The following is a 15,207-nucleotide window of genomic DNA, read 5'->3' as shown; positions in this document are numbered from 1 at the left end:
ATCTAGTGAATAGATGTGAATAATGGAATAGTGAATAGTGAATAATGGAACCAGAATGTGAACACAGATACGTGATTCCAAGGCATCTGCTTATTGTGCTCTCCCACAGCGATTCTTTCTTTTCTTCATGAGTCACGAAAGTAGAGAGAGTAGCTTCTAAAAAAGGACTGTATTTTTTTCTTGCCTCTAATGAGCATCAAGAGTCTTAAAACAATAGAATGTGCATAAGCTGTTTTGGAATTCTCTGGAACCCATGTGCATCTGTCTGCAAAGAGAACCCCCCCTCCACCGTTGTGGGCTATACCCTAGAGATTTAAGTGCTCTGAATGTGTGATGAGCTAATGTGATTAAAATAAATAAAAAAGCAAACCACCCACTTAAAATTCAGAAGTGACATTTCAAGAGCAAATTCAGAACCAAGTTGACTAATACCAGTATTAATGTTACTTACCTATAGCTCTTAAATTGATTACCTAGAATGTACTCAATAATAAATAATTGGATTTCAGTAGCTTACGCATAGAATTTGTACAAATTAATGATTTTGTGTTTTTAGAGTTGGGGCAGGGGGCGAACCACAGGATCAATTTTAGCTAGTCCTGAGAGCAGCCCTCTGTTGAGGGCTCAAGTTGAGTCTGTTGTCTCAGGCACGGAATGGTACAGAATGCTGGCGAGGCCTCACTCCAATTTTTTAAATGAGGGTATTGGATTGCTAAGTTTTTTATCAATTTTTACATTCTGCAGCTCATCATGAATGACCTCACATTAAAAAATTTGTTCGCAGCATATAACCATAATCTACATCTTTTAATGCCAAGCCTGGGAAGGATTGTTAAACCTCAGGCTGCCACATTCCAACGGGTCTCAATAAAACTCGCCTGTCAAGGAATTGTGGTATCTTAACTTTTATAGGATACATGCTCTCCTTGGCCCTTTGAAACTTCATCCAGGTGACCCCCAAGGTCACCAAAGTATCAATTTTCATCCCAAGGGCCTCCCACTCATTAGTCCTAGGGCTTCAGACAGAAGGAAATACTGAACTTTCTCTAAGAAGGCCACTATAGAGAGTGAACTCTTTCTATGCGGGAAGCACAAGCTCACGGAGAATGACGGCGGACACTGAGGAGTGCTTTCTAAAATACAAAAATAATACACTTGTGGACTACATAAGGCATTTTTCTTTATTATTTTTCGGTTTGTCTTAGTAATGCCAGAAAAATAACAGCCATTATTTTCACTTTAAATGCAAACCAAATACTGCTGCACACAGAGTACAAAGATTACCTACGAACATGGTTAGGTACAAAGGCCATATTAGATGTGTAGACTGCACTTTGTTTTTACATCAGAGTAAGACTGACAGAGCAATTTTTTGGACGATTATTTCAGCAAATACCGTGCTACTAAACAAAGGCAAATACACACACACATATATATATATACACACAAACACATTTCAACTGAAGTTATACATGTCACTTTGACAAAGGCTTCTCTGGTGAGTTTCACCAGACATTTGCACCCCAAGGTCCCCTGCCCTGATCCCGCCCCCAAATGCTGACTTGATCTGAAGAAAAAAATTAGAGATGTTCTTAATTAAAGGCACATTTGGCAGCTACTGAAAGTGGCATGCGTCTGGCACAGGTGCAGTCTCCCTAAAGCCACACCACATGTGACTTCCATCCTTTGCATCGGTTTCTTTGAGTGGTAGTCCAATGGGATCCACCTTTAGCTAACTTGCTTTATAATTGCAGCAATTGGCTACTTAATGCACTATTTTCATTAAAGGCAAAGGGAAATTTGCTCACAGTTGACAGAAAATGCACTTTACGGTGTCAAAAATGGAAAATAAGGCATGAAATTTACAAAACAAGTTACAAGTGTTTTTGTTTAGATTTATAGACTTCATGCTTCTTAACTAGAGCTCAAAATATTTCATTGGCTCACATATAAGGGATTATGAAATGATTTAAAGTTAGTAAGGAGATGTTTCAAGAGAAAAATACTGAATAAATAAGTCATCACTTTCCCTTACAAATAATTCTACTGCACAGTTCTTTCAGCCAAACCGATATTAACCTTGTGATATTTCTTTTACTGGTAAAGATTAACGTGCAACAGGACAACAGTCATACGATATAGGTTAAAAGAGTTAAGTGAACCTACAGATAGCAGCAGAATACCAAGAAATAAATGGTTAAATTCCTTTCTTTCTAAATCAGGAGGAAATAAAAGGTTTTCCTCACTATATATACTACACTAACTGGGAGCCTTTCCCTCCATTTTCATGATTTGTTTTGCTGAGCCATTTAGAACCGAATTTAAGCTGTGATTAAAAGGATGAAATACATGACTAAAGTAAGCTAAACTTGAGAATTAAGATCATGGTCATGGTCATAGATACCAACTAAGTTTTGGTTTGAGTAACTTTCAGTTTGTGGAAAAACCCATTAAGGAAGAATTTAGAACCATAATACAGCCTCCAAGTGAAATAGTACTTGTTCACTAGACTGTTGTGTTGATTGTAGTATTAGGGTGGTGTGCTCTTTCCTAAATTCACAACCATTAAAACATTCTTGAGCTGATAGAGCATAGCAACCCACTAAACACACAATCTGATACCCAGCCTTTAATTAAGGAAACTTTCAATGTTTGTATATTTCCTGATAAGTCTGTACTCTTAAAATACATTGGAGGGCTGGCTGGGAACAGTCAATTATCTGTATTTCAATAAACTTAGAAACATGTACTTACTTATCTGTTCCTGTTTTAAAAAGTGCTTAGATGTGAAAAGCCTCCCTTTCTATTGTTACTGTTTATCAGCCCACCTAATTCAACCTTGAAATATTTTTATTTTGTGATCCAAAGATAATGAACCTTCTAAGGACATTTCCATTTCTAAAAGAAATGTCCCTTTTTTGGAATGTGGTTTAGAAATAGTCATGCTGCATTGACTGTCTTGTAATGTCCTGGATTCAAAAGCAGAATTTTGTGGTGATGCACTTCTCTTCTCAGCCACTTCTTGTCCCTGAATAAGTATATTTTAGTTATTACAAAGAATAAATTTGTCAGCTAGTTAATGTTTCACGTATGAAGAAGGCAAGGATGCAGTTTTCTCACCTCTGTTTAAGGGCGTCCAGTTGGGATTTTTCTAGTCAGTTACCACTGCAGAAAATATTTTTACCCAAATGTCAACTTCAGAATTAAAAATATCCTCTATCCACAATGCTGATGCACAGTGAAGTGGTCTCCTAGAACCACTGGGGTAGGAGAATGGTTGCCTTTGGGAGAAGTAGGATTAGAACTTCAAATCTGACTTTTTCTTCTTTAAAAGGTCAGCGGGGTTGAAAAGCATTATTTTAGGCGAACACACTGGCCAGAGAGAGATTGAATAGGCTCTAATGTGACTTGTCAGGTTCCCATTTGGAGTGGGGTGGGAGTAATTAAAAAGAGAAGTGATCCTTAAGACACATAAAGGGAAATCCTATGGAAAATGAGGGTGTTCTAATAAAAAGTCATGGGGGATTCTGGAATGTGTATTATGATTAATTGTAGCAGCACTAGTAAGTAGGCTTAGATGAACACTTGTTGAATGAATGGCCTTATGGACACTTTGTGCCCAAGAGTGGATTTGAAATTAACTTGAGGGGAAACTTTTAAAAGGAGACATTTTACAAAGAGAACGATGACTACCTTAATAGGAGTGGTACAGATATTAAACGAAAAAGATTCGACTCTAACAAATAAATAAGAAAGGATATGATAGGATGGATTGCTTAATGATGATGCAATCAACATTCTGGTCTTAAAGGGCTATATGCTGTACTACTGTGATGTACATTACATTTAATGCTCTAATAAATATCACAGGAAATTATTAAAGTATGAGGTTTCCACCATGATGCAGCACTTCTTAAAAACGTCTCTGATGGCATAGCTAACAGAACTGCTGAGATGTTGCTTCATTATTCTGAGGACACATGCACATACTGATGAACTGATGACTCTCAGCATGGAGGACCGCACACTCACAGACACTGCCGTGGAGATTCGTACAGCTTTTTCTCTTCGACAAGTTGCATGCATTTCACTCACAGTATTGGTTAGACTCAGAAGATCAGTACACAGGCTTCAGGAATAATCCGTATTATGATACTAATGATGTAGGCAGATGTTCTCTTATGAATAGTTTTGATAGAGCAAAGACCTCAAGCAAGGTAGAATGTTTAATATAAACTAATAAACTGTATACATGTTGCCTAGGAAATTTAAAAACTTACAAAGTTCTGCTTAAAAGATAACCATCCTATTCTAACCCAATTTTTTTCCTACATACCAAACTATAACTTTAGATCATTCTTTAAGGTGAATACATACATCCAGAACTAGAAATCAAGGCGTACCACAATACGTGCTTTTATGCTTTGTGTGTGTGTGTGTGTGTGTGTGTGTGTGTGTCTGTGTGTGTTTCAACTGAAAGAAATAAGAATCAACCATTTTCTCCATATAATAATTTAATATATGCCAGCCAAACAAAGTATTTTTATCTTTATTCAATTAAATTAAAACAGACCTGCCAGGTTTATTATATAACATTCACTATATACACATGATTTCGGCAATGCAAGGGAATTCTAGAGATGCTGATTACTCACTCTCAGTAAAACACGAACGATGTTAGTGGTGCCCAGCAAGTGCTCCTTTTCACACTGGGGGACTGCATTTCCAGAGTACGGTTAGAGGGACAGCAATGAGCCATGACATGGATTACCGGTAAACTTTTGTGGGAGAAGTGGGGAAAAGAACAATCTAGCATAGATTAACAGTCTCCTAAGTGTAAATCGTATACTTGACAGTTACATTTTTAAAAAAGTTCTTCTGTCACCTTAATGAAACAAAACTTCTCATTTGAAGGCAACACCATCACGTTTTGTTTGTGTAGGGAGGGTGGGTGGGGAAATGCTCTTAAAATTAGTATAATTACTCCTAAAAAAAAAAAAAGGAAAGAAAGAAAAAAACAAAAAGAAAAAAGAAAGAAAAAAAGTACCTCTTTGGTGAAGCCTCGGTACCCATTCACTTCACTGTAATAATCTGTAAACAGGACTGCAGCACAGTGCTGGGCCTTGACTCCAACGAGCTCAGGCACCACAGCCCCTCCTCACAGTCCTCTGAATGATTTTTAAGAAAATATTCTAAAGTAGGACGAGTAAAAGCAAAGAAAAACAAGGGAGATGTGAAGATCCCTGTTTAAGATTTCTTTTTAAAAAGTGCATATTTTGAATTACAAAAACTGTCATCATGTGGGCCTGCAGGACACTAGACTGTGTTTTCCATCCCTTAATGATAAAGATCACTTCACAAAAAGAGGACTCCTGCCCATTGGCTAGAAAAAGTCCCTTTACTTGATTTTCAGGTGCAATCAATCAGTTGTCCAATCTCTCCAGATCAGTCTTCCCAGATTCTACACGAATACCATTTTCATTGTATAATTACGTCTCGGGTAAAATCCACCGTCTTATGCTGCATCTCGAAGGAGAGTCGTTAGTGTTGGGAGCTGTTGTTTCGACCCGTCCGCGCTGGCACGTTCGGTGCGTCCATCGCCAGCAATGGATCCGGGGCTGGGAAAACGTCTGTCCTGGAACAGAGAAACTCAGGAGGAATGGGCATTCTCCAGCAGTGGTGGTCCATCTCTGTGCATGGATGGGTGCATGTGCTCCCTTTTATAAGTTTTTGGAGGGAGTTTAGGGATATGCTGAGAAGTGCTTTGTCGTGGAGGAACCGGCGGCCCGGTGATGGAAGGAAGGTCCACTTCTTGTGTCAGTGGTGGCGATGGCAAGTGCCTTCTTGTGCCATGAGGAGAGGGTGTTTGAGGAGGAGGTGGTGTAAAAGGGGAAGGGCTATTTGGGAAGAAGGCATTGCCATGGTCGCTTTTTTTGCCCAAAGGGGGAGGCTGGAGATGTAGTGGTGAGCTGGAGAAGACATCAGGTGTCCTCACAGGTTCTCGTGGTGGTAATAAGGGAGGGCTCTCAGGAGGGTCTGATATAGAGGTCCGGTCTGATATGGAGTATCGTGGCGAATAGGCTTTTGATGTGGGCTGCCTAGGAGGAATTGCTGGGGGGCTGTCCAAATGCTTAGACATAATCTAACACAAATGAGAAAAAGAATAAAACACAAACTTATTAATAATTAGTGTAGTAGCATGAATATATTAAGAATTTGGGGTTTTCAAACACACTATTTATTGGTAGCACCCTAGGAGGGAATCAGGGAGTTCTGCCGTATGTTTTAAATGAGGGATTATGCCAATTTATTGAGGTTTTTTTCCCCTCAGTTTTTATTTTTCTCAAAATTTTGTTGTTTGCTACTGCTTACCGATCAGTCAATCTAGTATAAAATCATTTATGATTTAACATAAGTTCGTTTTATAATTTTGAACTTACTATATTAACATTTTATGATGTTCTGCAAACTATCTTGACTTGTCCAGGTGCTCTGCTCTCTGGACACGCAGAACCAGTGAATCAGGTTAATGGTTGACAAAGAAAGAAGCTTAAACAAGTGCAAAAAATGTCTATAATAAGCCTTTAAGGTCTCTTCCAACCCAGAACTGTCATGCAAACCCCATTTAATAGCATGTCAGATTTATGATAAGGGGCTCAGATAGGTAATGTTTAATTTTCACTTAACAAATAGTGCTTCATATAAAGCTTCACACCTCTTCGCTTCTTTCTCTCTTTATAGTCTCTGCTTGAGACATTATTCTTTACAGATTAAAACCGTTTTTTTCTTGACATTACCCATAATTAAGATTTATAAGCATTTTGAAAACATTAAAAAAAATACTGCATTCAGAAGAAAGGAAATAAACACAGTACTTCAGGGTAAATCTGTATCTGGCCCTCGTCTAGACTCTATTTAGCTCAACCTGAAATGTTGGTCTAATCCTGTGGGAACTAAATCAGACACGGGGGCATGATTATCAGGTAACCGTGATGACTCCAGTGTCCAGGTAACCGGGCTCTCTACTTACCTTAGATGGCGAAGATTCGGCGGGGGCAGATTCCGGCCGTCTTCGTGGAGGAACAGGAGGGGGGACGGGCACCTCATCAGTGCCCTTGGTTAAACTTATAGATGATACTGAAGCAGATCCTGTAGGATGTTACATTTTTTTAAAAGTTCACACGAATTTTATTTCATCTATTAATCCTGAAAAGGCTTAGTTGAAACTGCTTATATTAAAAGAAATGTACAGAATTATCAAAAGCAGTTTAATAGGCCAATACACAATAGTATTTCCTTTATTAAAGCAAACTACTATAAAAGCATGCAGAAATTTCTCAGCAAGATTTTCAGAAAAAAAATTGCCTAAGATATTCTGTTATTTTGCTTCTTGAACAAAATAACATTCCCACTGTTAATCTATTATTGGTATTTTTTATTTGGGTAGGATTCTCAGGTATCTGGGAGAAACAGCAAACTACTACAAACTTCTGGACTGGTAATTTTGTAATGGGCTCATTTACTTTCTTTGATTTTGTTAGTATAGAATTTCCCTGCCTTTACTAGATGGTCTTTAGGATTCATTTCTGATCTTAACTGCTCTCCCCAGGGATTCTCTCAAAGCAGGCCAAGGAGAGAACTCATGTGGGGTGGGGGAGTGTCTCTCCGCACTTTGCTTAGGTATAAGCTGGCTCTCCTTGGCGGGTGAGCAAAATCAGGTTCATCATACTCTAATCTGAGAAATTTTAACTGTGATGGAGCTATTTAAGATGACGGAGGCAGCCCTGATAAAAACAGAAATTACACTAAAATCTAGTGAACCTGATTTAAGAATAAGCTGAGGAACTGGCACAACAAAGGTAAGTAAATCTTCTAGTTAGAACTTATTCTACAGACATTTATGATGATGAGGGCATAATCTAGGCATAAAGTCATTACATTCCGAAAGACAACATTTATGTAAGTTGTTGGTTTGTGAACAGTATAAAGAAGATATGAAAAAATATATAAATGATCATTCAGGACTATACATGGCAGGTTCTTGTTTTCCTTTAAGCATCGACAGCTTTTATTTTGTCAGTTAAAACTTAAAATACAGAACTTAGTACTTTGTGTACTGATATTATTTTGATCATTTTGACCTACCTTTTTTCTTAAGAGACTATAAAGTAAATTAATTTCACTTATAACTAATGTTTTCCATTGTATCTATTTTGAAATCATTGGTATGAAGGACAGAAAAACCACTAATTAGCTGAAAACTTATGAAATCATTTGGTGAATTGTTAGTTGACTTTAAAAATAGAAGCAAATGTCTACCGTGGAACTTTCTTTTGCTTAACAGTGATGAATATTTAGGCTGTATAACTGAAGGAGTTACAATGATAAGGTAGTTCTTCTAACGTCAAGTAACAGTCATTTGCCCAGAGTCGGTGCCGTCGCCAGGCTAAGCGCGCGCTGCGACTCTGACACTGCCGTAGCTGCCACATTCCCAGCGCGCATGCAGGCTCTTGCTGTTTGCTTGTTTTAAAGATGGGTGTTAAAATATTTAGAACTCTATAGTTGGAAAAGTGAAATGATTAAATGTGGAAGTCGCCCATATAAAAATGTTCTTTTACAAGAGAAAACAGGTTTTACAAAAAGCATGAAAAGTATCTAAGTTGAAGCAAATCCTTTATGATCAGAAGATAGCACACAAGTGAAGCCCTCACTTCTGATACTGCAAGCAAGGCACCAAGGCTGCCAGACCCAAGAGGAGTTTTAGCAGGGAAGGTTACACTTGGTTTGATTTTTAAAGCCAAAGCAAGAATTAGGAGTCTTAAACCAAATATACTAACTTGGGCCATGGGGCAGTGAAACTTGGATAAAGACGGTATCGCTGCCTGTGGAAGGAAACAAGAAAGAGTGGATTTTTTTTTTCTTTCATTGATAAATTCAACTCATCTGTAAAAATGCATTTATGATAAAAATGTCATTTTTGTCATTCTAATTGTAAAGAATGGTACAACAGTCTTTAGTAAAAGCTCATGACTTCTTACTTTTGAGAAAAATAAAGAATTAAACTGAGCTAACATTATATTGGGAATTTTGATGATTCCTTTTAGATTCACTACCTGATGTCAAAGCAAGTAAATGAAAGCATTCAAGAGAAAACTAAAATATGCTCTGTTAGTGGAAGACTTTTAAAAAATGTATAAACCCAATTTAAGCAAAAAAAAAAATTCAGCTGGACATACAGAAATATGTCATTTACTAAAGGTTATTTTGAAAACCAAATGTACTAAATAATGAGTTTATGTTATGTCAATTGAAAAAGGAAATTTTTTACTAATATTATTATATATTTTTGAAAATGTTCTTGCAGTGTATAGTTTCCTTGCAAAATAGTTACAGCTCTGGATATTACAAAACAAGCTTGGAAGTGATATAGCCCTTTCCTTCTATATTCTTGAACATTTAAAAAAATCAATAAATATTTGGTGCTTAGGCACATTTTACACAGGAAACTCAGACAAATTTGGAATGTCTAATTTCAACAATATTAATGCTTCTAAAAAAAAAAAAAAGAATTGAAAACCATAAAAGCCAAAGCCCCAAGAGCACTAAAGTAGAAAAGTGAGACAAGAGGCCAAGTGATCTGTACTGGTTCCAAACATAATTGTCGATGTGACACTGCCTCCTATTACCAACATACTGAACCTGTAATATCCAAAGACAAAAACAATTCCTGTAGCACTCGTCTGAGCTGATTTTTTAAAAAGTCAGTTCTTTTCTACAACAGACCATCACTCAAACAATTTGGACCATTGTTTTTTTTCTAACTGCCTTGAACAAGGATAATTTTATGTTCCAGGTTCAGTGGCAAGACTATTAATGTGATTGCTATTTATATAGTTATGGTGGGTTTATTTCCCACAGAGCCCCAATTTCTAGCAACCTATCCCGTTAACCCCCTCTCCTTATGCACGGATATTTATTTGGAGGCCATAGTTACCAAGGGTAGCAATCCAGCTAATTGTACTAAGTTATCTCTCAGAAGATTAGAATTAATTTTTATACTCTTTGATTGTAAATGAAGCTGTTGCTCTGTCAATGATTTGCTCCACTATTTATTAGGCACCTCTGACGGAACAAGGATGAAAGGGGTATATTTACCTGTAGCGTTTACCCACTTTATATTTTTATCCACTTTTCTTGGAAAGGAAACAAATATACCTCCCAGGAGGTAAGCCTCAAGAGCATGGTAGTATACTTAGTACAAGACGGGAATAAAACAAACACAAACCTTATGACTGCTACAAACTGTAGGCTTTTAGAAAGTATTATGATACCTATGCATACACACCTGTCTATTCACAGACTTGGCTTTGCTCATATTTATATATATGTGTATGGCACAGATTTAGGCTTCTGTGTTTGGTAAGTTAATGGGCACTTTTCTGATTTGTCATTTTCAATGAATTTCTTGGTCTCACTGTCTAGAAAATGCTAAAAAAAAAAAAAACTCCTTTAGAATTATTCATGCTTTAATTAAAAACTATATACTAGAGGGGCGCCTGGGTGGCTCAGTGGGTTAAAGCCTCTGCTTTCGGCTCAGGTCATGATCCCAGGGTCCTGGGATCGAGCCCCGCATCGGGTTCTCTGTTCAGCAGGGAGCCTGCTTTCCTTCCTCTCTGCCTATTTGTGATCTCTGTCAAATAAATTAAAAAAACAAAAACAAAAAACCTATATACTAGAAATTCTATACTAGCTAGTTTACTGTACAAATTTACTGATAATGACTTAGGAATGAAGCCCAATTAATTAAAAAAGTAGTATTAATTGTTAGATTTAAATCCCAGATAAAAGGTCAGTGGTTCTCAAACTTGGCTATACATTTCAATCCCTCTGGAAAGCTTTAAAAAAAAAAAAAACAACTGATTTCTTAGTGCCAAAACCAGTCTAATTTAAAGTGCAGGCTGGGGATATAGGTTGTTTTTTAAGTTTCCCAGGAGATCATACTGTACAGTCAGGATTAAAACCCTGTTGAAGATACTTTTCAGTTTATAACTGGGTCCTTCTTGAAAATAGGAGCAAGCTCTTCCTATAGGAAAAAATTCTATAAATCACCAATAACTTCTTAAAGTCACAAAAGCCTGTTAAATGCAAATGTATTTGAGATTAGAAACTAAGCGCCCACAACAATCTTCTGTGAAGAAAAGCCTTACATTCCAGCTTGAAATGCCTGGAATACCTCGTCTGTGGTCAGAGCTTCCTCTCCTGAGGGCTAGAGCTGAAGCCCATCAGCAGCACAAGGCCAGGTGGGACCTCCGGCTCCCTTTCATGACCAGGCCGGCTTCGAACAGGAAGGCACCTAGAGCAGGTCTTCCTCCTCTCCACCTTGTGATGGCAGCAGAAACACGCCAGCAGCGAGATGGGTGTCTGTCCACCACCGCAAAGGTGGAGCTGACCAGGCCAAGTATAAGGCAGGGCTCTGAGGGGGAGGGTCCTGCGTAGGGAGGGGCCAGTTTCCTTCCCTCTCTGTCCTCACCACAAAGCTTCCCATGACCACTCGTGCCCATCCTATAGTGCCCTTTGTGTAAACTTCCACAGGACTGTGTCTTCCCCACTCATTTAGCATTTTGCTGAGCCCTATGTATCTTCTCTGGTAAAGCCTGCAATCTTACTGAGAGTGAAAATAAACATAGTACAAAGAAAATCATGGCATTAACAATGGTTAAAGCAGTTAACTATGATTTTCTTTGTATGATGATTATTTTTCATCTCTCAGAAAGATTATGAGCTTTACCAGAGAAGATGTGATGTGTAAGTGCTTGGCAAAGAGAGAGACAGGCAACAGATACTGGCTAATTAATTAATTATGGTTTTAAAGTAAATTATTTTGCAAGACAAAAATATAAGAAGCAAAAAAAGCACTGTTAAAACCCATCAAAAATTCTAATCAAACTTCGCCTTTTGAAAAACTTAGGCAATGGAACTTTCTGCTGGTTTGTACTGAATAGAATATGTCCAGATGACCTAAGAATGTAGGCACAGCAGCTCTTTCCTGACAGGCCCTGAGGATGCAGGAATTCTCTCTATGGGAGCAACACAGTGGGCAAGCCGGGAGCTCCGGCGACCCCCAAAGTCCTAGCAGGTCTGTTGAGCAGAAGTGGGGTCATCAGCACAGCACAACCTTGGCTATAGGAAGGCCATGGGTAAGTTTTAAGTAAGGGACTAAGCATACAGATGGTTTTATATTATGTTGGCTTCTTGGATTTCAAAACCAGTTATTTTCAGTTTTTACTAAGAGCAAAGGGAATGGTAGCAGGAATTTTCTTTAACACAAAGAAAGTGAAATTGAGAAAACTCTCCAAGCTAAGCTAATAAAGCCTAACTCTTGGAACAATGGTTTCTTCACCTTCCAGCTGTTGAATACTGTTCCCTTGCCACATAGGACAGAGCACTGCATTCCTGAATGATTCCTTCTTCCCTCTGTGACTAACGGCTTTAAAGATTCAGCACTAGCAGGGAATGTTCATGTGCTTACCTCCCATTTTTCCTACCGCTTCCATTTTTAGCTACTTTTTAAATTGAGAGAAGTAGAATCTGCAATTGATAGCTTTCACATGATTTCAATAATTTATTTATATGGGAATCTTTTTTTTTTTTTTTTTTTGGAATCTTTAGAATATAGACCACAGCTATCTGCACTAAGAAAAAAAATCCTGCAAACAGAATTATTTTGGGGTGGGTATATGGCAAAAAGTGCTGGTTTTATTACTTAACTTGAGAGGGTTTATGAATTGGGGAAAATAAACGGGAGTTTTTTTTACCTGGTGTTTGAACTTACCAAAAATACCTGGGTAGCTTAGTATGTATATAACGTGACTCCATAATGCCCAGTAGCCAAATAAAGCCAAGATGTAGTAGTAGTTCAAACACACTTTAGGTGTAAAAAGACAGGACAAACTGCTGGCTAACTAGGAATGTATTAATACAACAAGGAAATAAATAAATAGGATTCTGGACCAAATCTCAGAAGAATACTTTTAAGTTGATTTTTGTTAAAAAGGTATAGCCTCTGAATTGGAAGAAACCTTAAAATTATAGCTGGATTCTCAGAAGGCACAGAAAAGTCTTTTATCTAAAATCGGAAAGCTCACTAGCAGACTGAGATCCCACATCGGATTCCTAACTCCTCGGTCACCCGCTTCTCGACCTCCTTCCGCACAATAACAGCATGCTGTCTCTCGGGACTGGGTTCTGCTCTGTCAGTTACCACCAGCGTAGTGCCTGATCAGTACATGAGCTGAGACAGCCAATGGGAAGAGCATGTGGAAGTGGCTGAGGAGGGTAAAGGTGATGCGATTCAAGTTTTGATTTAGTACTGAGCAAACAGAAAGAGAGCATGTGCTCTTCGAGCTCTAAAGCTCCACGTGGTATTGACTAGAAGATGAGTGGAAGCAGGGTGACCTACATACCAAACACAGCCTCTTCCAAGGGCTGGAGCTGAGCTGCAGTGTTTTGAAGTCACTAGCTGTATGTGGATTAACAAGCACGTGAATGTGTCTAGTCTGAGTTGAGATGTGCTGTAAGTGTGAAATGCATACTGGATTTTGATGATTTAGAACAAAAAGGAGAATGTAAAATAGCTCAATAAATTTTTATCTTTGAGTTCATGTTGCAGTGATAGTACTGCAGCTTAACACACTAAGTTAAGTAAAATATATTATTAAAATTAATTTCACTTAATTCTTTTTGCTTGTTTAAATGTGGCTATAGAACACTTAAAAGTACACACGTGGCTCACATTGTTATTTCTACTAGACAGCACTGATCCAGAAATAAGAAAGGAAGGAGCAATAGTATGCAGTCTGTCAGATCTGTGTGGCTGGGCTTGGAAGCACAGGCAGTGTATTAGCAGTGCTGTGCAGTAGCTGCCAGATGGTGCAGACTGAGAAAGGGTTAAGTAGGAGTCTAAACTGGATACTTGCTGGAAAATTTGAAACCCACAGAGTTTGGTGGAAAGAGAAGGATGTACTGAGTAGTATTCAAATAGAATATTTTTGGAGGCAGCATTTAAAGAACTGGACTGAAAATCCTTGCGGATTTTAGGAGTTATCTTTGTTTCTTCTAGATATGAGGAACGCATGTTAAATTCACCAGTTGAAAACAAGTGCTCAAATCGAGTTTCAATTACCAATTTTGAAACCAGACCTTCTGGTAAAGTATAGGAAATTTAAAGAACACTATTCCAATAGGTTTTTTAAAATTTCAAGTTGCTGGGGTTTACAGTTTGCTTTATATTTTTATAATTTCTTTTGAAATAGTATTTGTCTACAAATTTACAAAAAATAAGAAAGTTATACAGATTCTTTCCACCTCTAGCACATATAATACTACCAATTACTTTAAAGCACTTAGAATATTAGCACCTACTTGAGTGAAAAGGGCTCGAATGATCGGAATCAAAAACGCTGCAAACATCGGTGGTACTAGAAGCACCAGACGCAGGAGGAGGTGTTAACGGTGTTCTTGGAGAATTTGGTGCAGATGCTGTACTTTCTGTTTCACTTTCAGGGATCCTACTGTAACTAATTTTCCTTGGCTCCTGCTGCAGAGGTGTGGGATGTCTCATGGTACCTGGTCTTGGGTTTGATGGACGAACACCAGGAGATTTTAGGGGATAGCTATATTTTTTTGGCTGCAGACATAATAAAAGAAACACAGTATTTGCAACACCATAACAGAAAGGAAAGTTTTTCTCTATATGTCTGGGTAAAACTCAACTAATATCTAGGAAAACCATAAACCACTACTAAATAAGTTATATAATGATTAAAATCAAAGTATCCAAGTTAAAATATTAACATCCCATTTCCATAAAGCCTTGGCTGTCTAAAATGTTAGGCAATGAATTTTTTTTAAATAACTGAGTTTTAGTCCTAAAAATTTATTTTTATATTTGTTATCTTAATATTTTTGAATGGAAATATTTCTAAGATATGCTGTAGATTTCTCTGGCTTTTTAAACAGACCTTGTTGAACTAATTTGACCTTGCTGGAAAAGCCAGGATCCATTATTATGAACTATGATACCTTACGATGCTGTACTACTGTGATGTTGGAATCATTTGAGATATTTACAAATGCATTAAATTGCTTCAGTTTTCATCTGTGTGTGTGTATGTTAGTTTTGTGAAATTTTCTTAATGCTATTAGCAA

The 15,207-nt window shown here is 37.7% G+C and overlaps 1 protein-coding gene across 2 annotated transcripts in view; it reads right to left on the bottom strand.

The window, feature by feature from the left end:
- Positions 1–1,163: 1,163 nt before the first annotated feature.
- The window catches only part of SOS1 (SOS Ras/Rac guanine nucleotide exchange factor 1), a 145,478-nt gene continuing 131,434 nt past the window's right edge, over positions 1,164–15,207 (bottom strand). The window contains exons 20-23 of one of the 2 annotated variants that reach the window (XM_044261705.1): positions 14,422–14,686; positions 8,838–8,882; positions 7,031–7,149; positions 1,164–6,142 (exon numbers count right to left, since the gene is read on the bottom strand). In XM_044261705.1, coding sequence (XP_044117640.1) covers positions 5,651–6,142; positions 7,031–7,149; positions 8,838–8,882; positions 14,422–14,686 — 921 coding nt within the window. In that variant the 3' untranslated portion in view covers positions 1,164–5,650. The remainder of the gene's footprint in view (positions 6,143–7,030; positions 7,150–8,837; positions 8,883–14,421; positions 14,687–15,207) is intronic. The other variant, XM_044261706.1, reaches the window with a different exon arrangement.

This window comes from Neovison vison, chromosome 8 (genome assembly GCF_020171115.1).
Source record: "Neovison vison isolate M4711 chromosome 8, ASM_NN_V1, whole genome shotgun sequence".
NCBI lineage: Eukaryota > Metazoa > Chordata > Mammalia > Carnivora > Mustelidae > Neogale > Neogale vison.
This window is presented reverse-complemented; position numbering and strand designations above follow the sequence as displayed.